The sequence below is a fragment of the Patagioenas fasciata genome, chromosome 3, assembly GCF_037038585.1.
Source record: "Patagioenas fasciata isolate bPatFas1 chromosome 3, bPatFas1.hap1, whole genome shotgun sequence".
Lineage (NCBI taxonomy): Eukaryota > Metazoa > Chordata > Aves > Columbiformes > Columbidae > Patagioenas > Patagioenas fasciata.
In genome coordinates this window covers 92,577,195-92,602,796 of record NC_092522.1, presented here as the reverse complement: position 1 = coordinate 92,602,796, position 25,602 = coordinate 92,577,195, and the positions used below count along the sequence as shown (strand labels likewise).

At 42.4% G+C, this 25,602-nt stretch overlaps 2 protein-coding genes across 11 annotated transcripts in view; both read left to right on the top strand.

The window, feature by feature from the left end:
* The window catches only part of SENP6 (SUMO specific peptidase 6), a 75,377-nt gene extending 70,752 nt beyond the window's left edge, over positions 1-4,625 (top strand). For all 5 annotated transcript variants that reach the window (XM_065833663.2, XM_065833662.2, XM_065833661.2 and 2 more), the window contains one exon: positions 2,320-4,625. In XM_065833663.2, coding sequence (XP_065689735.2) covers positions 2,320-2,529 — 210 coding nt within the window. In that variant the 3' untranslated portion in view covers positions 2,530-4,625. The remainder of the gene's footprint in view (positions 1-2,319) is intronic.
* Positions 4,626-15,246: 10,621 nt separating this feature from the next.
* The window catches only part of MYO6 (myosin VI), a 119,347-nt gene continuing 108,991 nt past the window's right edge, over positions 15,247-25,602 (top strand). For 5 of the 6 annotated variants that reach the window (XM_065833820.2, XM_065833819.2, XM_071806848.1 and 2 more), the window contains exon 1: positions 17,413-17,531. The gene's annotated coding sequence lies outside the window, so the exon portion shown is untranslated. Of the gene's footprint in view, positions 15,267-17,412; positions 17,532-25,602 lie in introns of those variants that run through there. The other variant, XM_071806847.1, reaches the window with a different exon arrangement.

Genomic DNA, 25,602 nt, shown 5'->3' with positions numbered 1-25,602 from the left:
ATAGTGCTTTAGAGCACTGTTCCTAAACTCTCCTGTAACAAACCTTTCCTTAGAAAGCTGCTGGTTTCTTCGTTTCTCCTCCCTCCCCTTGTTCATACTTCGTATGAGAGCATTTAGGCTTTAGCAGAGTGCATTTATGCAAAATAAAGCCCAAACACGGGATATGCTTTCGCCTTATCAATGAGCCCTTGAGAGCTTAAAACCATCCTTGACTACTTCTTGTTTTGCACACAGGGGATATGAGGAGAAACCAAGTTTTAATAATTTTGACCCCTCCTTTTTGCAAACTGCTGAATTATGTCAGGCTGAATCCCTTCTCCTGCCTGGTCTTGCACTATGGAGCAGCTCTGTCTGCTGAGGAACAGGGCTGGCATGTAGAATTGTCAGAGGGCAAATCACAGGGTATGCTCAGAAGTAACACTAGTGAGAAAAGAAAACCTGTACTGGCTGTGCAGTACTTGACTGTCTTACAGCTATTGAGCTACTGATTTCAGCTGCTAAGGTATTTGAGAAATGTACAAAGTCTCCCTGTTTTCAGCAGCTGTACAAACTGAATGGGGAGTGCATGGGGACGTGTGCTTAATTTGATGTTTGTGGACTATTCAGGCAGATCTTTTTCTTCTTTGTGGATTTATTTCAAATATCTTCTTTTTAATAAGAAGGGTTGAAATCATGATGTGTATTTTTTAAAACCAAGACTCATTTGACAGGCTAGGTAGTGTAATAAGGTGCATACCTGTCAGTTGTCACAGCAAGCACTTATTCAGTCCTCCCTCAACACCGTGCCTGGTCAGAGTTGCCCTTCGGCCCACGAGGGACAACTCTGAGCTGCGAAATGCGTGGCCCCCAGTTTCCCTTGTGGGGCTTGTGGGGGCCGGGTTATCCGGGCTGCCCGGGCCGCTGCTGCCACCGCCAGGGGCCGCCGTGGTGCTGCCTGCGGCGCTGCCGGGCCGGGCGGCCCTGGGGCGGGATCCGGCCGCGGACACCGGTGGGCTCCGGTAGGGGAACATGGCCGCCCACCCTCTTAAAAGCCCCTACAGCGGGAACTGGGGTGCTGATGGTGCCGTCACTTGGCGGTGAAAGAACTTGCAAAGCAAGAAGGAAGCTCCGAGGCAACAGGATACAAGCACAACTGGCTTCTTCCCCATGTCCCTGCATTTCTTCTTCCCCATGTCCCTGCTTTTCTTCTTCCCCAAACTGAACAATAACAAAAAGCCCTACTTAAGGATATGTTCAGGTTAATTTGAAATATCTTTCTGTTGTTGGTAACCACACTAATTAGTTTCTGCTAGTGTTCTTACTCCTTTGTCTGGCCTATTATATAGCTGTGGAAAACATATTCAGATTTTGTTTAAGGTGTTCAGCATCTTTAGTGTCATTCTTCTGAAACCTACCTACTGCTGCTCTTGGGTAGCTTCATTGGCAAAGTCAGTTCAACATGGGGTTTTTTAATTGCCATATTATTTAGTTGATGTTCTGTTTGGATATGGGGTAGTGTTGCTAGTGCAGCACCAGACATTGACATGTTCCTGTGTCAAATGTCACTATTTTTTTCCCATGTAGCCTTGCTAGTGCTATCTCAATGGATTAATGTAATATACTCTTAAATAACCCTGTTAATGATATAAACTGGAATACACAAAGAGAGAAATTTCTTTGAGAGAAAACACTATTCCACAAATAAATGTTTGGTTAGGGTGAAATTGTTTTAGTGTCACAGAAGTGACATAGATAATGTCTCATAATAATCATTCTCTTAATTCTTTGGATGAATGACCTCTAGCAAGAGAACAGAATGTAAATATAAAAAGGGCTGGCGATAGCCAGGGACTTTTCACAGACCCTGTTTTTGGGGTAAAATGTAAAAAAACTGACTTTTCTAGTTGGCTGTGGTCCTAAAGGTATTTATAAGAACAGGAGTATTTCGCGATGGAATCCAAATCAGCTCTAGATTTTTATGCTAGTCATCCTTAAGAAATATTATATCATTACAATAATTTTCTAATTTTCTCTCTTTTTTTTTTTTTTTAATTAGAACAATTTTATATGTTTATGCAGTCAAATGCTTTGTCTAAAAGATGTAGCAAACAGAGTAGATTATTTGGGCACTTTTATAACCAAACTGATCTGGATGAATGTTACTCAGTAGCATACTGAAGTTTGATTGATTTTTACCTTAATTACAAAACACACAGTAGACATTTTGTTCCATACTGATGGAATGAGGTGAGGAGGAATATACTTTACCCCACTACAGTTGTCTCCAGTCTTTTAGGTTATAACTCCTTACTCTAATATCCAAATGACCTTTCTTTTCAGAATCCCATTCTGAGTTTTGAGCTACCAATGAACTTAACAGACTGGTTTCCGCGCCCAAGAATGAAAACCAAAAGAGAAGAAATACAAAAAATAATCCTGAAGCTGCAGGAACAGCAGAACAAGGAAAAGAAGGGACAAAAGGACCCAAGTTCAGTTGAAAGATCTTTGCAGGAAAAAACAGAACAACTTCTCAACAGCAGCTCAGAGTGAATGTTGTATCTGTTGCATGTTAGCTCCACAGTCAAAACTAAAATATACATTTCTGTCTGCCCAGACTAAAGATTTGGCGTATTCTCTGCTCAAAGTTCCTTGAGAATGTTTAATGCCTGTATAAATGTGTGTCATAAAATGATTTAATTCCCACAGAGATGTGTATTAAGTAAGCGAGTCTGTACATATGTTAATGAGGCCAACTTTTTCAGCATTTGTAATTACTTTTTTTCCACTTGTTAGGGAGCTTTTGTTATGTATTTCTGTTAATAGAACTTAAATAGCAACTTCTAAACATAAAGCAAATAAAGAAATATTTATAGGATAAAATGGTTAACTTTTTCTTTTTCAGTAAAGTTATAATGTCACAGGCTTAAGTAACACATAGGAAATGATTTGGTAGTGAGATAATTCATATTTTGACCCTGTTTAGTTGCCCCTTTACAAGATTATTCTGCTTGCGCTACAAAAAATAAAATGGGTGTCTCAATGTACCGTGGCCTCAGAGGGGGTGATTCCCATCCTCCCAGTATCTAAGTGTAAGCAGTGTAATAGTTAATAGGACTGCTTCAGATTTGGGGTTTTAAAAGATGTGCGTTGCAATTAAAATTCCACCCTTGCTTTAGTGGGACGGGCTAGGAAAACGGGGAGAATGCTCTTTGACCAGAGATTACTATTCAACCAGTATTATAACAGTGGTTTCAATGAAGTGATCTTGAGTGATACTATTAAATCATATTTTGTGGATCCCAGTTGTTGTACAGGTGTATTTTGAGACTTTCTTCATTATAAAATTGTATTTTGGTAAGTGTACTTGGAATAGCAGATTGCCCACGTTACATTTTCTATGTTACAATTCTGAATGTTACATTCATATGTGCTTTATCTAAGTAATGAACATTTAAAAAGAAAAAAGTGTATGATTACTATTTTTTGTAATATCCACGCAAAAAACCAAAATACCAGTGTTCATTGCTTGCTTGTTTGTTCTTGGCTTTAGGTAGCATCAGACTAATGTTGGGATTTGTTTAGATATTTCCATTGTATTTTGATTTCACAACAATCTAAAATGCCATCATTGCTTAAACTGCAAATGTAGCCTTTTTGCCTTGTTACAGAAAGGCTTTGGTAGTCAAATGAGGAAAGTAAGAGATGTTTTGTGCAAGGATACATATATCTCCAGTCTTCTAATATAGATATCTTTGAAGGGAACCAGAACTGTCTTTCCTAGAAAGGAATCTTGTGGGGAAAAGAAGGACCTTTTATCCCTACTTGCAGATAAGATTTTCTCTCCTGTCTTTTCTGCTGAAAATGTCATTTGTTATTCCCATCTCCCAAAGAGAAGCAGCAGAGAATTAATGAGCTGACCTCTGTGTCCCCAGAGATCAATTTTTATACACCAGATCAAGTCTAACCCAGTACTTCAGGTTCTCCGTGAGGTTTCATTGTTGCTAAACCGTGAAGACGTGGCTGCTAATGACGTTACTGCCAGGGCATTTCTGCACCAATGACTCTGGCTGTGAAACCCTCTGTTTAGGAGGGGATTCACTCACCAAGGCAGTGATTGCACATAGAAGAACACAACCATGAGCTGCTGATCTTTTGCATAGGTAACCCCAGGGATTTGGGGGAGTTGTTCATTCCCTCATCTCTTTATTCTTGCATTGACCCTGGGCCCCATGGAGACTATGTAAGCACCACATATATATGTTATTTTATGTTAGAGGTAACTCCTATACAGGTTTCTTGCTGGAAGTATGTGGGGGTGTCTTCTGGACTACAAATTAAATATGTAATGCTCACACCTCCAAGTTGTTTCCTCCGTCAAGTTTATCCAGTATTCCTGCCGTTGTTGGGGAAAATCTGTGAAGAAGTATTTTTGAATTGCTTTCCTGAAGGTCTTGTGTATCTGGCTTTAGTGCAACTGACATACTGGAATAGTAGTTTATACAAATGCAAGTAAATTGGTGATGGCTTGTAGAGAAGGAAAATAATTTCTTGGAAATACATAGACGAGACAATTGCAAATACAATGTATTCCTTCCCAGTCTAGTCTTTCCCAATGGTATGTTCTAATTATATGGAATATATCCAAATTTGATCAATATAATAGTTTTCTTTTTTCTAAAGTTTGTGATGCAGGTTCATAATTTGATGCTTTGGAACTCTTTGGTTCTCTTGCTAGGAATGACCTGGTGCTTCCTCCTGTTCCTTCCTCTTTCCTGTCCCCCCCCTTCTTCCTCTCTCCCCTTTCTCAAAGCTGTGAAGAAAGTGTTTTATTATCATTTAATGTTAAAGGTCTTGAGATTTTCAGTCGTATACAGCAAGCTAATACACATGTCAAATATAGGAAAGTTATTTTTTTAATAAAATGTGACATTAATAGAAAAAAACCCCACAGAATTAAGAATGAGTTATTTAAAACCTTACTGACTTGATTTGAAAAGCTCACTACCGCATGTACTTTTTAGGTATTTGTTCTTAACATAATGGTCCAACTATGCTACAGTATTTCATAATCTAACAAGGAGTTTCACCAGTGAATTCTCTGAATCGGATTTATTCAGTGGAAGGTAGTGGACTGAGAACTAGATATGTTTATTTAATAATTGTATGACAACACCTACACTGAGGAAAGTAAAAGTTGTATATTCCTTTATAAGATTCAAGAGTACAAATACTTTAAGAGCAGCATGACTATATTTGCAGTGTAAGGTATCAGATGGCTACCTAATTAAATGTATTTGTTTGTATTGTTTTTCATGTCAGGTGGAATAACAGTTAAGAATTCTTATAAAAGTTTTAGATTACTCAGCATAAAAAATGCATGTACTTCTGGTGCACGTTTGCAGGATAGCTGCAAAAGCAGGAGAGAGATCTAAGTAGTCCCTTGTGACATTCCTATTTTTCTTGCTTAAGAAAGTGAACACACTCTTTAAAGACCGGAGACTTCAAACAGAAGAACTGTGATGTTGATTTTTGTGGCTGCACTGCATTCTCATTTTGGAATAATCTAACTTCCAAAACATTCAGTAAAGAAAGAGTTGAAAAATCAAGCAAACTTTCCACCATTATGAGAAAACCACACTGATGATTTTTTTTAATATTCTGCATAGCAAATGAGTAAAGCAGAAGCAGCAGCTTTTGCATGTATGACTTTTAACTCCTGTTAACATAGTTCCTCTGGAAATTGGAGTGAACTACTACCAGACTTTTCTGATGAACAAGCTGCAGCAGTTTCCTAACTTAACCAATCCACTGTAATTCTTCACTCAGATTTTTAAATAGAATGTGTTTCCAGTCACTGGTTAAAGCTTTGCATTACCCTTAGTAATGATACTTGTGTTTTAGCATGTGAGCAGAAAAAGTAGCTGTAAAGGTGCTTGTTCTTTAAAGTCTTCATTCTTGGGGCCACAATGATGACAGGTAATGGAGCCTGGACAAAGTATTTAATTTCATTTTGGTGTCACACTTTTTATACCCCTGAAGAACCACTGTGCAGTGACTTGGGTTCACGAAGGTGCTTTATGTCTCCAAGTCTTTTCACTCTTTCATATACTTCTGGAAATTAAAGGGGAGCTGATGTTACAAACTGCAACTTTGAAACAGTAGGAGTGAGATAACAGCTTATTTTGCTTATCGTTCACCACTGTATTTTTAAACCAGATCCTTTCTGCTTAACTCAGTCATGCCTGCTCAAGGATGTGATGAAAGATGTCTGGTTTGTAGGCTCCTGCCTGGTTAAGTGAGGATGTAATTTGGGAAGGGACTGTTGTCTCTGTTGTGATCTGTTGTAGTTTTCTGACAGGCTAGATTTTGCTTGCTTGTAACAAATTTGCATGTGGACTCATGCAAACCTGTGGTTACAAAAGGAAACTTGGTCATGTACACCATACCTTAGGCATTCTTTATTCAGTCATGTGAGTAATTGCTAGCCACAACCTAGATTCAAACAACCAGGCTGTTTCTTCACTAGGTCCATTTTTAATTTTTTTTTTTTCCCAAAGTGTCCTAGTTGATGTTCTTGGGGGAGAGTAAACAGCGTTATTTGTGATGCATGATGCATATATTTTAACTTGTTTCCCTTATCTTTATGTGTATGTAAGATACAGTGCAGTGGTAGTCTGGATAGGGACATTAGTATATATTGAACCAAACCTATGACATTAATTGTAGGAACTCTCAGGAAATAATCTAAAGCTCTAGGATGAGCTCACTATGCAGCAGGCTGAAAACAGAGCAATTATTTTAGCTCCAGAGAACTTCATATTCCATAGCTTCAGGCCTGGAAATTTATTTCAAACTATACATCAGTATAGTTTGTGTGGGTTCTGTAGTACAAGACAATCAGGCTAAGCCCAAAACAGCACTAATGAAAGCATGACAAGCTTCTAGCAAAAAATGAAACTAAATAGGACTTAAGTTGTGCTGGAATGCAAACAAATGGAATATGTTTCTTACTTAAATGTTCCTTGGTTCTGAGAGCTAAACTGCTTTGTAAACAATATGGTAATAATATCTGTCTGTGTTACAAAAGAGCAACAAAAGGCCGTGAGAAGCTGCACAGCTTCTGCCCATTGTACAAGACCACTGAAGTTTCTAGACTTCAAACAAAACTTTTACTGACTGCTTCCACTGTAAATGAATGTTTTGGTTCCAGAATCAACAACATGTTTCTAACAAATGTCTAGATTAATGCATTGAACGTGTTTGTATGGATAGCTTATGATATGATATGATAAGATGTTCAATTAGAAAGTGATACAGCACTTTTTTTTTTTTTCCCAGGGAAGCCAGGCCTTTGTTTTGCAAAAGCAGTGTTCCTTGAATGAGTTTGTTATTTTTTGCTCAACACCTTCCTGTACAGTCATTTTTTGGGAGCTTTTCATGCTACTCTCAATTAGTCTTTCATATTCAGTTAATGACTTTGGATGCAGTGTAGTCCGTATGATTTCAGTACGTAACTTGCATCACTGCATCTCAGTCATCTGTCTAAAGCAAGTAAGTTAGTTCTGAGTCAAAGGAGGTTCCGTTTTTCATACTGACATTGCCTAATTCAAATGCTTTTATTTAAACATTAACTTTTTCAGGCCAGTTAGGAGCTAGACAAGGTGAACTTGGCTTCACTATCTTGTCCGCAGTCCAAGTTGCTTGATATCATTATCTCCATGTTGCAAACTGAGAGCTGAAGTTCAGGGAAAGAGGTTAAAATCATTTTGGTTTAACTAAGGTAAGCTACTCTTAACTAACCTGCTGAAATTCACACTCCAGCTACTCTCACTTGTGGGGCTTGAAGTGTAAGCTTAAAAAGACGCTTGCTGTTTACTTAGCTACTTGAAGAGAGAATGTTGTGGTTAGGAGGACTGTTTGCCTAGACTGAAATTTGATTGACCTGAGATTATCAGAAACCAGCATTGAAGTCAGTGTTTAATTCTGTCTTCCGGTTTTTGCTCTGATCTTTATACAGGTGAGTGCTTTTTACAGCACTTGTATTGAGCTGTCATTTGATTTTTTGGTTTTGCAAATAGTCCAGCAGATCTGACCTGAAGTGTCTCGAGTCAAGCAACTGAAAACAAGAACATAGCTAATGACAACTGGAAAATACTTTTAAGTAACTCGCCAAATACTGGATAATTTTCCTGTAGCAATGAGTTGTGTGCATGTCTGAAATACAGTATATAGTTGGCTTAATGATGCAAACTTGTTCTTTCATTTCCTTATACCTTTTCATGGAACAACAGGAATCATACAGCTCATAGTTGTCTTTACTATGAAATCTGAAGTTCCATAAATACTAGGCTTAGCATCCATTGAGAGAAGTGGTATCTGGAGAAAACATTACATGTGATTATGTAGATGTTTGTACATGCAAGTGGACTAAATTAAGGTTCCTTGGACGATGTAATATTTTTTAATGTTTCCTACATTTTGAGTGCCTCTGTTTGAAACTGTCTCTTTTAATCTGTGTTCTGCATATGGGTTTTCCTGTCTCCCATCATTGGTATACAGTGGCCACTAGTAGGACTAATTCCACAACACTGATTTTCTTTTTTTTTTTTTTTTTTTGCTGGTCTGTAAGCAGTCACAGTATGTTGTCATTTTCTTGCCCTCTGAAGTAAACATGGTGCACAAATCCCCCTGACTTTTCCAATTGTTTGCTCACAGCAGAGGAATGCTGATGCACGTCAACCTTAGTTTTGTTCTAGGGCAAACCTGTTCTAGCGGTTACTGATTTTGCCTCAGCACCACTTGTCCCTTGCTGTTTTCTTTCCTTCCAAACCCCAGGTGATTCCCTTTCTGCACTGGTTCTTCTCCCAGTTTCTCTTGGCTCTACATCTGTTCATCTTTTATCACATCTCAAAGCTTAGTTCTTCAATCTACACTCAGGGAAATGGCCACTGTTGTCTTTCTCCTTCATGTTCCTGTGTTGCCAAGGAAGCTTTATCAGCAGAGAACCTGCTGCAGCATGGGCTGGATGAGCAGACAGGTGGATCAAGTACTGGCTGAGTCGCTGGGCTCAGAGCATGGTGATCACAAAGTCTGGTTGGAGGCCAGTAAATAGCGATATACCCCAGGGGTCAATACTGGTTTCAGTCCTGTTCAATATCTTTGTTAATGGCCTGGATGATGGGGCAGAGTGTGCCCTCAGCAACGTGTCAGGCAACACAAAACTGGGAGGAGTGGCTGGTACACCAAAGAGTTGTGTTGCCATCCAGAGGGACCTTGACAGGCTGGAAAAAAGGGCTGACAGGGACCTTCAACAAAAACAAATGCGAAATCCAGCCGTTGATGGGGAACAACGCCATGCGCCAGCACATGCTGAGGGCCAATTGGCTGGAAAGTAGCTTTGTAAAAAAGGGCCTGGGCGTCAAGTTTTGAACATGAGCCAACAATGTGTCCTTGTGGCAAAGAAGGCTGATGGTGTCCTGGGCTGCACTTGAAGAGTCACCAGGAGGTTGAGGGACGCGATTCTTGCCTTCTACTCAGCACTGGTGTGGCCACACCTGGAGTGCTGTGTGGAGGCCTGGGCTCCCCAGTACAAGAGAGAGAGAGGGACGTACTAGAGACGATCCAGCAAAAGGCCACTAATTTGATGAAAGGACTGGAGCATCTCTCCTGTGAGGAAAGGCTGAGAGAGCTGGGGCTGTGCAGAACAGAAGGTTCAGGGCAGATGTAATTAATGTGTATAAATACTTGAAGGGAGGCTGCAAACAAGACAGAACTAGGTCCTCTTCATTGGTGCCCACTGACAGGACCAGAAGAGGCAGTGGCCACACAATAAAATACAAGAGGCTCCATCTGAACATTGGGAAACACTTTTTCACTGTGAGGGTGACTGAGCATGGGCACAAGTTGCCCAAGGAGGCTGTGGAGTCTCCATCCTTGGAGATATTCAAAAGCCATCTGGACATTGTCCTGAGCAGCTGGCCCTATGTGGCCTTGCTTGAGCAGAGGCCTGGACCAGATGATGTCCTGAAGCCCCTTCCACCCTCAACCACTGTCATTCTGTGAGCTTGCTCTCAGTACGTGTACTTGGTGTAACAACCCTGGCAGGTGCAAGGTGGCTGCAAAGGACATCCTGGGCCATGCTGCAGCTACAGCTGTGCCACTCTGAGCACAAAGCTATGGGGATCGTGGCCAGACAACAGGTAACGCTCATCAGAAGTTCATAGCTCGGCTAAATTTGGTTGCCTTGTCAGACCAATGGCAAAAGGCACATCTCTGGCACACCTACAAATTGCCTGCCAAATTTAAATCTATGCTGCAAGTCTGTGGGAAACTTTCTTACAAAGCTCCATCAGCATTACTGTTCTTTAAGATCATTATGAGCAGAACCACTTTAGCTAGCATTCATTTTCAAGCAAATAGATGATTTGGAAATTTTTAAACCAAGCAGCTGAAAGTTAGTAAAGCAACTGAAAGCAAAACTTAGCAATTCTTGATATCTGCTATTTTTATAGAATGACTTGGGTATTCTGTTCAGCAGCGAGGTGTTTCAATTAATAGCTTTAATAATTAATTAAATAGGCAACTTTAGTGTCTTGTAAAAAATATTTATGAAGTGGCTAGAAAGTGTCATAATTACTCTCACCAGGAATCAGTGACTTTACCTTTAAAACAGAAATATGACTTAGCTGAGCTACTCCTGGGGAAACACACATGTTAGATTTGCTTTTAAGTAGAACCTGTCAAATATATTAAATTTTGTGATTTATGAATTATTGCTGCTTTTTGCATATAGGACATTCAGTCTGTGTCCTACGTAGTCTGCTGCTATACCAAACTCTGTCCACAGTCCTCCCATTTTTCAGCCAATGTGACACTAAATTACTGTGATCATCAGCCTCTTTATATAGTCAGAAATCCCCTGCATTCAGGGAATTGAAGGAAATATATTTTGATTTCAAACTTATTTTTACCCACAAAGTTTATCCTCATTTTTCTGGGAAGCTGACCATACTAAGAAGAGCTGCTACAGCATTCTGAATCCACAAGGTTTGATTATTTATGCCAAAAAAACCCCACTTGCTAGTATTTGCATTTAATGTCCATGGTCGAGATATCATTCTGCATGTTTCAGATACGTGGTTTCACAAGGAATTAGCTAAGTTAACAAGCTATCTTTAGTCTTTCCCACCTGGGTCCCATTACTAGAACTGTCTGTGAACAGATACATAATTCAGATTATCAGCAGATTTAGTAACTGAATCAGAACTGTACAATTTGGCATGCCCTGGGCCAAAGAAGCATGCCAGGAGAGAACGTCATGCTGCGGTGGGTGTTTAACACTGCAGTGAGGTTTGCCTTATCTTGTTCTGTAAGTCCTACCACAAGGGGCTGGAGAGCTGGTGATGGAATTTAAGTGTGGATGTAAAACCCAACTCAGGGGCTGTTCACCAGCAGGAAAGTATTCAGGGTGAGGTTTGAGGTTATCTAGTTAGTTAAGGCACCTGTAGCGTGTCCACGCTTTTGACAGAATTCAAGTAACTGCATTGAAAAGGAAGAGAGGGAGATGCTAAAATGTGTTGCTTTGGCAGCCTGCTTTTCTCACCAAGTATTATTCTATCTTGACGATGCTCTTGGTCACATAGTTTAGTTTTAGGTAGTCCTGCAAGCAGCAGGGAGTTAGACTCGATGATCCTTACGGGCTCCTTCCAACCTGAGATACTCTGAGATTCCTTCATGCAACAATGGTTCCCAGGCAAGTTAGTTGAGTGGTTTGCCCAGATGGATATCAAGAACAAGATGTACATCTTTGAGAGTGGATTTATTCAATGAGCAATGTAAATTAAACTGTCTCTGTCATGTATAATAACCCCACAGTGATACCTGAGGACTAGACAGGAGCAAGATGCCTGCAAGAGCTTTGCAGAATTTAGTTCTTAGCAGCATTAGTGATCTTCCTTTTCAGCATAGCAGCATGTTCCTCATGCTGCTTTATAATTGAGACTATATTATTGTTCTTCTTTCATCAATGTGAAGTGTAGGAGAGCCACAGCTGGACCCCCTTATTCTGTGAATTAGATGACTGCCAGACTTCCTCTTGTCCCTGCCCAAAGGCGTGTTAGAATTTTAAGTGGATCACTCATTCCTCTTCAGATTTTCTTAGGTCAGGCTCAAAAGCTAAAACTGCCTAAAATGAAATGTCTGAAATAGAATGGAAGAAAAGTCCTCACAGTATGTTTAACAGGACACAGTCATTTGGGAACATGCTAGATGAGCAGTGGCCTTCACAAAAACATTTAAAAATCAGTTAATTATCCTCCCAGAATTCACTAAGTCTCCACTTCCCTAAGAAGTGTGAGTAGCTGTCAGTACCATGACCAACTAATCCATACTCAGGTTCGTTTAACTGCAGGAGAGTAGCTTCTGCTCCATGAAGGAAGAGCAGCCCTATGCCTGAAATCTATAGGTCACCGATTTACTGCAGCCTACTTTTTTTTCAGATGAGCCTGCAGTTATTTTATCCACAATTGCTGTTCATCACCAGAAAGGAAACCCATATAGGTGATCAAAGCTGAGGGGAACGGTGGGGGTGGGGGAGGGGGAAAGCAAAAATTAAGAAAAAAAAAAAAAACAACAATGGTAATTGCTTTTGTTTGTTATCTGTGTGGCTTTTACTTCTCATTCCTATACTACAGCTCCTCCCTGTCCTCCAGATGAAACATCTAAACCAGTGGGGCCCATTTGACATTCAATATGCGTGAGAGTGGGCCTATGATATTGCTGCCAGAGAGAAGCTTCCGCATAAACAAAAGCAAATCCTTTCCGAAGAGAAATGGGGTGTGTTGCACCAGGAATGGAATCCATCTGTCCCTAAATACTGGGATGACTCCAGGGATATCTTCCAGCTACTCTGAAGCACTGTAATCTCATTTTCCTGACCTTGCCATTTGGGTTTATAGAATGAATCTGCTCACGAAAGTGAAATGAAAAGTGACGGACCTCAGGAGGAGTATGAGTTGACAAGTTAGGGATTCTTCTTGCCTCCTTTCATGCTCTTATTTATGCAAGCTTATTTCTGTGGAGCTACCCAAATATATCTGTTTGCATAACTGAATTATTCTTTAAGGAGAGGAAATACGAAAATCAGACCAGCTCAGGAGACCTGCTCCCAGTCAAAAAACAGCTTCAGAAACCGGTCACAGGTTGCTAGAGGTGGAAATGCAAAACCATCAGCCTTCCTTAACTAACGTTGTCTGATAACACAACAGAAGAAACTATTTACCAATTGAAATGAAACATTTAAATAGGAGCTCTTGCCTTAACACATAATGTCTAATTTTTGTTGTAACTTGAACAAGGCAGTTGGAGTACAGAAGGTCCATGGAAATATCAGAATATTTGAAAAATTAGGTGTGGTTTAAGTAGGGGTTCACATAAAGTCTACTGGGAAGAAAGAGGAAAAAAGCATCATTTCACAACTGTTAAAATCAGAGCGTTATGTATTTACACATAAATCTAAGTGAAAGGGAGTGGATAAAATAAGACTTTCCAGTAAATAATTTACATGATAAGAAAATGAATGGCTCTTATCTAGAGTAAGCCTCCTTGGAAAGAAACCAAAGGTTGATTCTGAAAGGAATGTCATCTTGGCTTCGGTAAGCATACTCCTGCAAAAAGTCCCAGGAAGTTTGCTGGTTCTTTCCCTGCCTCTGAACAGAAACTGCTAAGCCTTGAGCCAGTTAGAAATGTTCTTTTGCAAACATATGAGCAAACTAGTCTTTATCCAGACAATAAGAGGTAAATTGTGCTGGCAGCTACAATAGCTGCATTGGCAAACTGCACGGGTAAATCCAAAATGCTTTTAAAACCAGCGAGTTCAGTTTTAGGTTTTTGGAAATTAATTGCAAAACTATAAAGTAATTTCAGGGAGCATCAAGGCACTAAACTGAAATACGTAAGAGTTGGGAAGCTCCACGAGTTGATGCTGACAAGCTGCGAGGTATTTTAACATGACCACATTACGCGGATACAGTGTAATTACATCACATTCATATATATTTAGAGAATGCTAACAAAGCAATGTAAAGTAAATGAACTTCTGGCCTCATTAAGTCATTGGCTGTGACTTAAGTCAGTGCCCATGGAGATTTTTACAGGCCCAACTCTACCCATTACATGTGATGTGTAAAACAGTTGTAGCTATGTGTAATCCACAGGGGAAACCCTGCTAATACCAGCATGATTTAGACACAAGCTTTCCATCTGAAGAGGTGCATACAGTAAAGCCTTGTAGTCGATGTCAAACCTGATTTTTGCATTTAATATCTCATAATGAAGTCTGGGGAGTGAAACTTAGCACTTGCGATACTAACCACTTGAGAACAACCAACTTGGGAGTGAAATTTCTGGCTGTGCAAGTGTGAGAGCCTTTAACCTTTGGTATTTATACGGAATGGTCTAAATCTTGACTGACTGAATTATACATAAGAATTCACTTTCACAGAAATTTAAATAGCCAGGACATTGTATGGAATTATTTGAAATTAAAACATCCATAATATTCTCCCACGGTTTTCTGAGAAGTCACCTGGAGTCCTTTACCTGCTCATCCTTCCAAACCACCATTCAGCAGCTCTGATAAAATACGGTGGCTCATACAATTAACATACATTTTTTTAAAATATGTGGGAACTTTAATGACAGAAACTGTTTACTATAACCTGTAACAACCTGAATTCATACTAAAATATGCAATTTTAAGATCTAGGTGAACAAAAACACCTTTGACATCTGGAATATTGTCAGTTTTTTGCACCAGGGCTACGGGAAAGAGGCGCATGTGCACATCAATAGCCCTTGTTAAAATGTCGTGCTGCCCTGTCTCAGGGATCCTTCTGCCTTTGCTGCGCTCACAGGATTCCTGGTAGGCTGTCCAGAATGCTGCATTTGAACAATTAAGATGGTGCTAATATGTATTTCTTGTTTAAGATGCTCATCACAACAGCCCCTCGTGGTCTGATGGGGTACAGTGTGAACCTGCCTGAGTGACAGCTATGCCGACAAACCTCACCTGAGCGTTGCCCCTGGGACGGGATGCTCCTCTGCTGCTGATTCCCCTGCCTGGCATGTGGAGGTGTGGGAGGAATAGGGCGATGCTCAAGGCTCTTCCTCCCAGCCCCAACCGTGTCTGTCCATCATACGGCTATTGAACAAAAATCGATTGGTGTCTCCAGCCTGGACATGCTGTCCCTGGTGGCCTGAAAAGTCTCCGTTAAACTACAATTACAAAGGTTGGTCAAACTTTCCTAGGCATGAATGCCTGCCTCCTTATATACAGATAATGGGTACAGTAGAATATGTTTTGCCTTGTTTTCTCTTTCTATCTTTTCCCTCCCCCTTTGCTTATGTTCAAATTCTGACACTCAGATTTTACTTGTGAGTTTTCCTGTATTTTCCCAGAAGATTTACAGAACAGGCACTGCTGCATCTTGGGTTACTTTTAGATTTCCCAGGGAGAAAAAAGGGGTGGGAGAGTAGAGACCCATTCCTACTGATGAGGGGGTGGACTGTCAGATGGTGAGATAGTGCTCAGCACTGCTTGGCTTCCCCGGCACCAGGGAACTGACTGGCTTGTTTACACTGAAAATATTTTGTTGACCATTTCCTGACATTGTATCCTGTTTTGCTAACAGAGGGGTTTTTATCCAGTCAGCAAATTTACACTTTCATTTAGTTGTCCAGTCATTTTTTTTTCCCACATAGTAATTATCCTTATCTGTCTTTTATAAATAAAAGTAAGGCTGAGCATACAAAGTCCTGCCCTGAATGGTAATGCCAACGAAAAACTCCCATTCTCTAGAAGTTATACAGTGTTTTGATTTGTCCAAATTCTGAAATATTCCTGAATTACTTCAAGTGAAGATGCAACTGTCAAATTCACCTTGTTGCTTCACAGGCATGTTGGGCATTCTGAAAACCAAAACAAGCTCATGGGATGTTTGATGAGCTGTAGGAATGTTAATCGGGACACAGGATTTAACTCCACCCATGCTCTGCCCAGGATGCATGATTAGTCAGGCGCTTTGTGTACTCCCATTTTCCTTTCCACGTGTACAGCCACACTGATCCTTAAGAGAAGCCTTTCCCTGGAGATGCCCTGAGCTTTCTCTTTATGCCCTAGAAGAGGCCAAGGCATTGTTTTGACTATTGTATCTACAGGGGTTGATATGGCTGGAAGAAAATATTTTGTTTAAAGTCTTTATTAGCTAGCGGCTATACTTACAATGTCCCTGGTGTTATCCAAACACTCAAAAAGGATGCAGTGAAGCACACTCAGTGCCTAAGGAAAGGTAGTTAGGGCTTCATGATTAAGGAAAAAAGAGATTTTTGAAGTGCAAACTTATTTGTTTCCCTCTGTCAGCAAAATACACAGGAATTTTACAGCCATCAGGTGGAGAGCAAAGAGGCTTTTGTGCATATAGTCAGGGTCATTGTGCCACTCATGAAGTATTACGTGAAGAGAAGCGAAGTGTTTACAGGAAAGCTGACAAACCAGGTGGCGATGCTAGGAATGAATGCTTGTAAAGCTGTAGGACGGGGAGGTGACACAAAACTCCAGCATGGCTGGTCAGGGAGTGGTGGTTGTAGGTGGTGTGACACTGTGGCTGAGCATGATGCACCGCTCCCCAGTGGGACCGATGTCCCGAGTCACACCAGCTGTGGGGATGAACAGCTGGCTGCGGGCAGGTGAAGTCCAGTGGAGCACCTGGGGAGAAGGTGGGACAGCAGTGCCAGTGCCTCTGCTGCCTCATGAGACCCGCAGGATCCGGGTGGACAGGGCTGGGGCAGGTGGATACTGTTTTGCCATTGAGCAGCGAGTACGACCATTGCCGCTCCTGCCCGTGTAAAATCTTCCAAGGCAGGTGCCTGGGGATGGGTCTGCGAGGGCACGGACACACCAGGGCCTGGGGGGTCTCAGGGGAAGGAATTGGGGGTTCAACAATTTCTGACTTCCAAGGTCACAGCAGGACAGCTGCCACCTACCCTGGGCCTTTCTTTATGGGTTAATGGTTAATTGAAACACAGACAACAAAAAAACTGACCCTTGAGTCAGTGCATTGACCAAAGAAAAAGGAAAAAACCCAACCAGAACAACCACGAGCCAACTCTGAGCAAGGAGCAAGGAGTGTCCCCAAACGAGTCCCCTGAACAACAGCTCTGCTGCGCGAGGGCGAGACCGCGGGGTCAGGCTGCTCTGCCCCGGGCAGCCGCGGGGAGTCCCGGGGCGGGCGGCACACCGGGGCTCCCCGTCAGACAACGCCGTCGCGGCGCGCAGGCCGGCGGCCCCGTCCCCGGCTTCCCGGCTGCAGCCACCTCCTCCTGCCCCTCCCGCCGCCCTCGCCGGCGCAGCCCCCGCCCCCGGCCTGCCCCTGTGGCGCTGACGTCCCGGGCGGCCGGGTCGTGCCGGGCGGCGGAGGGCGGTGCAGAGGAGCGCAGCAGCCGCGGCGGCCGGACTGGCAGTGGGGCGCCGAGCGCGGCAGCAGCGGCAGCAGCAGGTAAGGACGCGGCGCCGGGCGGGACCGCAGGCCCTTGGTCCCCTCGCCCCCTCCCGCCGTCCCTCTACATCTTCCCCCCACCCGGCGGGGAAGCGCCGGCGCTCCGGCCTGGCTGCGCCGTGCTGCCCCGGCGCCTCCCGCCCGGCTCCGGTGCGGTGCGGCCCGGCCCGCCGGCAGGTGCGATCGGTCCCCGGCGCGGCGTTCGCCAGTGGCATCATCGAGGGGAGCGGGGCTTTGCGGGGACAGGCGTCCTCTGGCTAGAAACGCGGACTGCAGCGGCGCGGACAGCGGTGGCTACTTCTCTAAGGGCTGCTGGGGGACAGGACGGGGCAGTGAGGACGCTGGGGAGGCAGAGGCGGCTGTTCCGCCCGGTCGCTGTCACCTTACAGGTCTCGGTAACGAATGGAACGTGATCGCCGTCTGGCCAGGAGGGCGGAGGATGCGTCCTGGCGTCGGCCCCGGGGTCTGGAGGCTCGGGCCGGGCCGGGGGCTGCGGGTCAGCGACCTGTTGGTGGGGTACCCACACCTTCCCGGTTCCGTGCAACTGCAGACCCAAGTGCCGCTTCTTTACTTCCTTAAATGAACTGTCATGGGAATTTCTTTCCTGTTTGGTGTCGTGTTGCTCTTTTTTCTGTTTGTTTGTTTGTTTTTTTCCTCCTTTTTTTTTCTTTCTTATTTTTTATTTATATTTTTTTTCCCCTCCCCTTTAGTATCATCCTCTTTAAGATGCTTTTCCTGCCGAGTTCCAGCTGAGCTCCTCTTCTTGTTTCACATTTCACATTTCCGTGCTGATAGCATTGTCTTTGTCATGGAAAAGTTTTTTACAGCCTTAACTGGCCCAACACAGTGTGGCTGGTAGTGCAATTAAAATACAGTCCGTCTTGGCATGTCCCTCGTTGAAGTGCTTTTGCAGGCTGTGTTTTTGGAGAGCAGTGTGTGTAAGCGTGATGTGCTACCAAAAACTGATACCCAATTCATGTAACTTTTATTCTTTACTGATTAGGAAAAGTTAAAAAGGTTTGTCCCCTTAATGGGCCATCCCTTGAATACATCTTGAAATGCAGCGTATTTGTTGTTGGTGTTTGTCTGATAACTTTGCCTCAGATTCCTAACTAGTAAATCCTAATGCCACCAGAAGCCCTTAAGACTGAGATAGCTAAATTAATAGATTACAGGTTGCATAAATGGATGGTTGCAACCTGTTACTTCATCTAAATATTGCTGATTGCTAGCCTTTTTTTACAGAGGTGGAGAGAAGTAGTTTGTCATGCCTGACTTCCTGTCCTGCTCTCAGAAGGAAAAGACCTTTGAGGTGATCTAATTTCTTACAGTTCAGTTGGCATCGCCAGGCTGTGGAGTGGCCCACGAACTAGGTTTGCAGCCACCAGAGTGCAAAGGTTGGCAACCGTGCTGAGTCTTCCTTCTGTTACTAACGTGACAAATTAACAGAGGGTAGGGATGAACTCCAAAGTTAAAAGTCATGTGCGATTTTTCTTTTCAAGATAGAGGGAAATGCTAGGAAAAAAGCCTAATAACAATAGAAATGATTCAGTTTATTCTCGTGCAAATTTAAAAGTAAGTGAATGTGTTCTTGCAGTGTTTGCTTAAATATCATGAAGCTGTGCTAATGTACAATGTAACTATGAAGTATATGTTTATAAAATAACTGCAAGAAAGGTCTGAGTGTTTAGTCGAGGTAGGAGACTAAATATCAAAATTGTTAGAGCAAAAGTCAGAAAGCGTTGCATTGTTGTTATTAGTTAGAAATCAGGATTTAGCTTGATTGTATTTTTAATGGATGTATTTTTAATGTGTATAAGTTAATAAATTGTTTAGTGACGGTGTAGTTATGCCTTTGAGTGTGAAACTATAAAGCCAGAGTGAACATAAAGGCAGTAAAGTTTGCTGCGAGGCTTAATAGCTTTCTGAATTAAAACCATGTCAGTATTAGCTTGCAGAAATCGTAAGTAAGTTGAACTAATTTCCCCACCCCCATATTTCTAGCCTGAGCGGGTGTTCATGTATAATCTGCGCTAAGCACTGTGTCCTTCAGGATCTGGGATCGCTATGGGCCTTTGTTATGATACTAGTTCAGTATCTTGAACTATTAATCATAATGTTCTCATTAGGAAGGTGAAGTAGTACTTCCTTGTGCCTGGTCTGCAGGGGTGGAGAAGGCTCTGTGACCCAATGTAGCCTTCATATTCTCTTCGTATTTAATAACACTTGTCTGAGGAAAACTTTGAGGTTTTAGGCATTTTGACTGTTTTGTGAGTGATGTGATAGAGTAGGAAGTAACAATTTATTGCCACTTCCAGTACAAAATACGGAAGCCTGAGATTAAACTGACAGGTTCAAAACAAACAAAAGGGTTGTGTTTTGGTTTTGACCCAATGTGTAGTTAGTTAAGCCTTGGAAATCCTTTCTGAAGCATGTGGATATTGAAAGTTTACAGGGACTTGAAAAGCAACGGGACAAATTAATGGAAGAGAAATCTACTAAGGCTGGTGTGTACAGGGTACCTCCTGTAGTTCAGGGAGTCACTGAGCTGCACATGGAGCCTGGGAGAATATACTGGGATGTCATCTACCAAATTTTTATATTCATGTGAGGCATTGACTACTGCAGGCCTGCTGTCTGACCCACTAAGGCTGCTCTTAGAAAAAATATTTATGTGTCTGAAGTATTTGGGAACAGCTGAGCCAAAGGAACCAGATCTAGAGATGGCAACTCTGAGTGGTTATGAGTTGTCATCAAAGTGGGAAGTCAGCTTAAGTGATGCTGGGGGGCAGTTAAACTCATAGAATGTCCTAATTTGGAAGGGATGCACAAGGCTCATCAAGTCCAACTCCTGTCCCTGCATAGGACAACCCCACAGTTCACACCATGTGTCTGAGGGTGTTGCCCAGTCTCTTCTTGAACACCTTCCTGGGGAGCCTGTTCCAGTGCTCCACCACCCTCCCTAGTGACTTTAGCAGCTCCTCATACAGATTCTTCTCCAAACCCTTCACCAACTTTGCAGCCCTCTTCTGGACACTCTCCAGTAGCTTCATATCTTTTTTATGCTGTGATGCCCAGAACTGCACACAGTGCTCCCGGTCAGGCCGCACCAGTGCAGAGCAGAGCGGGACAATCACCTCCTTGCCTGGCTGGCAATGCTGTGTTTGATGCACCCAGGACACCGTTGCCCTCTTGGCTGCCAGGCCACACTGTTGACTCATGTTCGACTTGCTGTTGACATCAAGTTCTGGCACCTTTGCACTTTGGTGTTGTCATTTATGTCTTTGATCAACAGAATTATCACAAAGTCTGTAGGAGTCTGAGTAGGGGTTTCAGGCCTTATTTTTGATGCTGTGTTTTGGAGAACAAGAGGTTTTTGATAAATTGAATGGCTGTATTCAAGTCCAAGTTATGATTTTCAGTAAGGAGATCCCATAATACAGATAGGTAAAGCCAACTTGGCAGCAGTGCCATGGAAGCACATCTGAAGGTTATGGAGGATCACGATAAGCAGTGGGATGCAGTACTGTTGAAACTTATCATTTAACTTTTTGTACTAGTGAAGCTTATCAGAATAATGTGTTCAGTTTTGGTTACAGCCCTTTAAGAAAGATAAATGCAAACATTTCAATCTGGCGGAAATGGTCGTCGAGGCTTGGGAATGATTTGGAAAGCATCATCTACAGAGACGTGTGTTTGGAAAGTGTGGTCTACAAAGACTAGACAAGCTCAGTTCCAGCAGAAAGAGGGTGGGATGAGGGGACAAGAAGATGCCACAGTCTTAAAATTAGTGAGAAGTAGTCTGTCCTTCCGTTAGTGATGGTATTTAAAAAGATGAAACTAGCTTGTACCGAAGATTTTATGTAGTTTATAAAATCTGTTATTCTTTGGGGAAACTGGAACAAACTGAGGTTCAGCAATCTCCTTTTTGTGAAGGTTTTTGAAAGTCAGATAGGACTTGTGTTAAGGATATATTAAAGACTTTTGCTCACAACTGTTTTACTTGTTTTCGTGCAGGGTGTTGAACTTTGTTTCTTCAGGTGCTTTCTGTCTTCTGGCTGGAGTTTATATGGAAAAAGTAATTTTAGTGCTCAAAAGAAATACAATGACTGGCAATACTGAAACATTCTAGGTCTCAAAAGAAATACAGCTTTCTTTTGAGACCTAGAATGTTTCAGTACTGCTGGCCATCTGATGTTACAGCTTGCTGTGTTTGCTTTTTATATAGTTAGTCTTGAGTCAAACTATTGCATTCGACAGCTATATGTTGTGGTTTAGGAGTGTAGCCCATAATCCCATAGGAAATGTAAGTGTAGGATCATACTGTGATTTAAACCAGGAAAATCAGAGGGATAAAACCTGAAGTATTCATCATCTGCTATAGTATATACTGTGTGTGGCTTTATAACCTATGTCCAAATGTTGCAGCATCTTCTGAATTGCTTTTAAAGAACTGACATCCTGTTTATAAAGAAATGAGATGTCTCAGACTTGTTAAGTAGTGAATGTTTATTTAGGTACCCTAATTTTGAATCAGTTTTTTGAAGTATGCCTGGGCAGATAAAAATGATGTAACATTTTAACATAGCACACCATCTATTTATGTTTTTGGTTGGAATGACTGTGTTGTGTTTGTGGTAAATACTGGTCACTGAGACTTAAGTTTTTGAAATATGGGTAGACACTATAATAGTACAAAAAACAAATGGAAAAGATAGAGGTTTTTTAATGTCTGTGGATGAAGCCATGTGTTTCTTTTTTTCCCAAATATCAGTTTTGCAAAGCTAAATATGGAGTATCAGCATCCTTCTTAGTTTTTCCTAAGGTTTTGATGGCAAGAAAAAGACAGATAAATCTGTGAGTTCTTTAATCTCTGGCAGAATGATTTCTGTAAGTAATGACCATATGTATTTAATAGTATGTATTTTATTGGAAAGAGCACCCTAATTCTGTCTTTCAATAAGTGTCTATCTTAGCATAGCAACTAAAAAAAAAATTATCTTACCAGAGTGAGTTCTTGCTTTTTCTTTTGTTGAACAGCACGCACAAGTCTGATGAGGAGCGGCTAAGGGAGCAGGGACTGTTTAGCCTGGAGAAAAGGAGGCTGAGGGGAGACCTTATTGTTGTCTACAACTACCTGAAAGGGGGTTGTAGCATGGAGAGTATTGGTCTCTTCTCCCAAGTAACAAACGATAGGATGAGAAGAAATGGCCTCAAGTTGTCCAGGGAAGGTTTAGATTGGATATTAGGAAAAATTTCTTCCTGGAAAGGGTTGTCAGGCATTGGAACAGGCTGCCCAGGGAAGTGGAGGAGTCACCATTGCTGGAGGTGTTTAGAAGTTGTTTAGTCAGGGTTCTTAGGGACGTGGTTTAGTGCTGGAGTTAGGTTATGGTTGGACTTGATCATCCTGAGGGTCTCTTCCAACCAGAATGATTCTATGATTCTATAAGTGGAGTGGAGTGTGATGGGGCTGGGAGGGCTGGTTTGGTTGGGTCCTGTCTCTGTGCTACATGCCACAACTCAAAACCAAAGCCTCTTGCCACCCAAGGACCACTGAGCATGGCCTTATGAGGGTGATCTGGGAGCCCCCGCAGCACCATGAGTTTTTTCCGAGTGCGCAGGGGGTGAGTTTCAGCCGGGCGGTGTTTGCCCCGCAGACACAGTGCTGGCTGCAGTGCTGCCAGCTCAGCTGCACCTCTGGCAGTAGCACGGCATGCACAAACACTCAACTGCTGTGGGATGGTGTCTGCGCTGCCGTGACCATGTTGTGGGTCATACCCAGAGTTTATGCAACTTGTGAAGCTCTTCTGCCAAGCCAGGGGGGTCTTGTCAGCTGAATGATTCCCCTCGCTCTGCAAGTGGGTGGATGAAGTGTAGTGCCTGCTTGCTTTGAGGAATGAGAGAAGGATGAGGCACCTGGAGTTAAACCTTATTTTCCATGTGTGCTGCAGCTGCTGTTTGCCTGGCAGTGATAATGGCAGAACGGTGCCAGTCTCCAAACTGGAATCCATCCCCAGCAGTGCTGAACGGAGCTGTTGTGAGTACTGCTAGAGCTGGTGTGGCTGCATCTGGATGTGAATCTTCCAGGGACCAGCCTGTGCTCAGAAAATTTGATAGAGAAATTCCCAGGCTCTTCCATGGAAGTCTGAGTGAACGATGGATTTGTAAATACTCAGCAAAATAACTTTTTTTACTTCAAATAAAATAAAACTTATCTTCGCTTTTTGAAGCAACCTAACTTGAATGAGCTTGCTGAATTTATTTTGCATAGGTAGTTAAATGGACAATTAAATTGACAGTATTATTTACATATTGTGTAATTTTTTAGTTTCTTGAACAAACTTCTTTTCTTTGTAATGAACAATGTTTAGCAGACTGATTTGAAATTTAGGGGAAAATAATGAGAAGCAGGCAATGTAATAGAATCAGGGGTTTACAAAAATCTCTCTGATATCAGCAAGATCTCTGTCTAATATTGGTAGCAATAGCTTCCTGAATTATATGTGTTCTTATGGATCCTTCAGGCCTCATCTGTTGTCGTGTAAGTATTGTTATGTTTTGTACTTTCAGCAAGTCCAGCTTGTGATCTGTGTGGTCCAGAACTTGGTCCCTTGCATCTGCCATGCTCTCTTTGTTATGGTTTTGGTCATCTCAGGTTCGTTCTTAGTGCCCTGGATCCAAAGCAACCTGACTAAAAGGAGATACTGTAAAAGCTGTGTTTCAGAAGAGGCTGCCCGTGGGAGGGCAGCGTGTCCTTCTCCAGTTCTGTGGCACGACCTGTGAGTGAAGCCGTGCCTGTGGCAGCGTGAGGACATCACCCTCCGAGTCTTCATCCGTGCTTTGCTCTTTCATGATTTATACAAGCGCAGCCCATTCACACTTGCTTTATAGAGGTGTAGGTGACAGCAATAAAAATCTTTCATGAAATCCTCGGTGGCAAAGGTTGGCGATTTTGTTGCATCTTCTTTTTTCTCAGCTGGGTGAGCACTGTGCAGGCAGGCTGAACCTGCCCACCCTGGCCCTCTGCTTGTTTGAGGGGACTCACTGGGGAGTTTTGGGAGGGGGATGCTCTGGAGCTGCTCTGCTGGTTCAAGGTTTAATGGTGTATGGTAACCTCCTGTGCTGTTTGCCCTATTTATGTGCTGCAAGGTGTCCAGGACAAGGATCAAAGCATTCAGGAATGAAGAGGCTAACAAATATTTTTAATAACTTCAATTTTAATGATTCTCTAGGTTTGCAGTTTTATGGGTAGTTGGGCTGATGTAACTGCCTGCCAGCTGCTCAAAAGGAGGAAATTTTTCCTTTTCGCTCCCTTCCAAGAGCACCGATGGCCTCTGGGCTCTTCCACACCTCAGTGCAAACTGCTGGCTCTGCAGAAAGCAGCAAACCCATCACCTTTCCCATCTCCATATCCCTTCTGCAGCGGGATATCACATGTTTCAGAGCTGATGCAATGGGGCAGCAGGAGCACATAGCGAGGAGCAGAAACAAGGGGAGGCAAATGAGGGGTCGCCCCTTCTCAGGGTGGTAAGCTGTTACTCCTTCAGCTCACCCTCTCTCATGAAACTACAGCATTTTTTGCAGTTTCTGAGAGTTGTGTAACCCTTCGTTGCTTCTACCAAAAGGTACACAAATGCCTCCAGTAGCCCTGGTGCAGGGAGAAATGTGGACAAAAAGAGTGTACATAGGGAATTTGAGTCATAGCAGGAGGATTGGAAAGGATTGTAGAAGATCACAGACTTCAGAGGGCCGTAATGTGGACTTTTATTACTGTGTAAAGATAAGAACACTTGGTTTAAGTACATGGGGTGGTTTTTATGTGGATGTTACAAGGTGCATGTTTCTCGTTCTCTTGTACCTGTTGGGTACAAGATGACCATGCTGCCAGGCCTGTTTTTTCCTCCACTTTTAATTTTTTTTCCAAAAATAGACCTACCAGCTGTGTCTTCATTGGTTGGAATACATGTGCATGTTACATCATCACTTTATTGTCCTTATTTGTTCTTTTCTGGGGTCAGGCTATTTCTTGGAGGCTTTAATGTTTTTTATGTATTTCAGTAACTGATCTTCT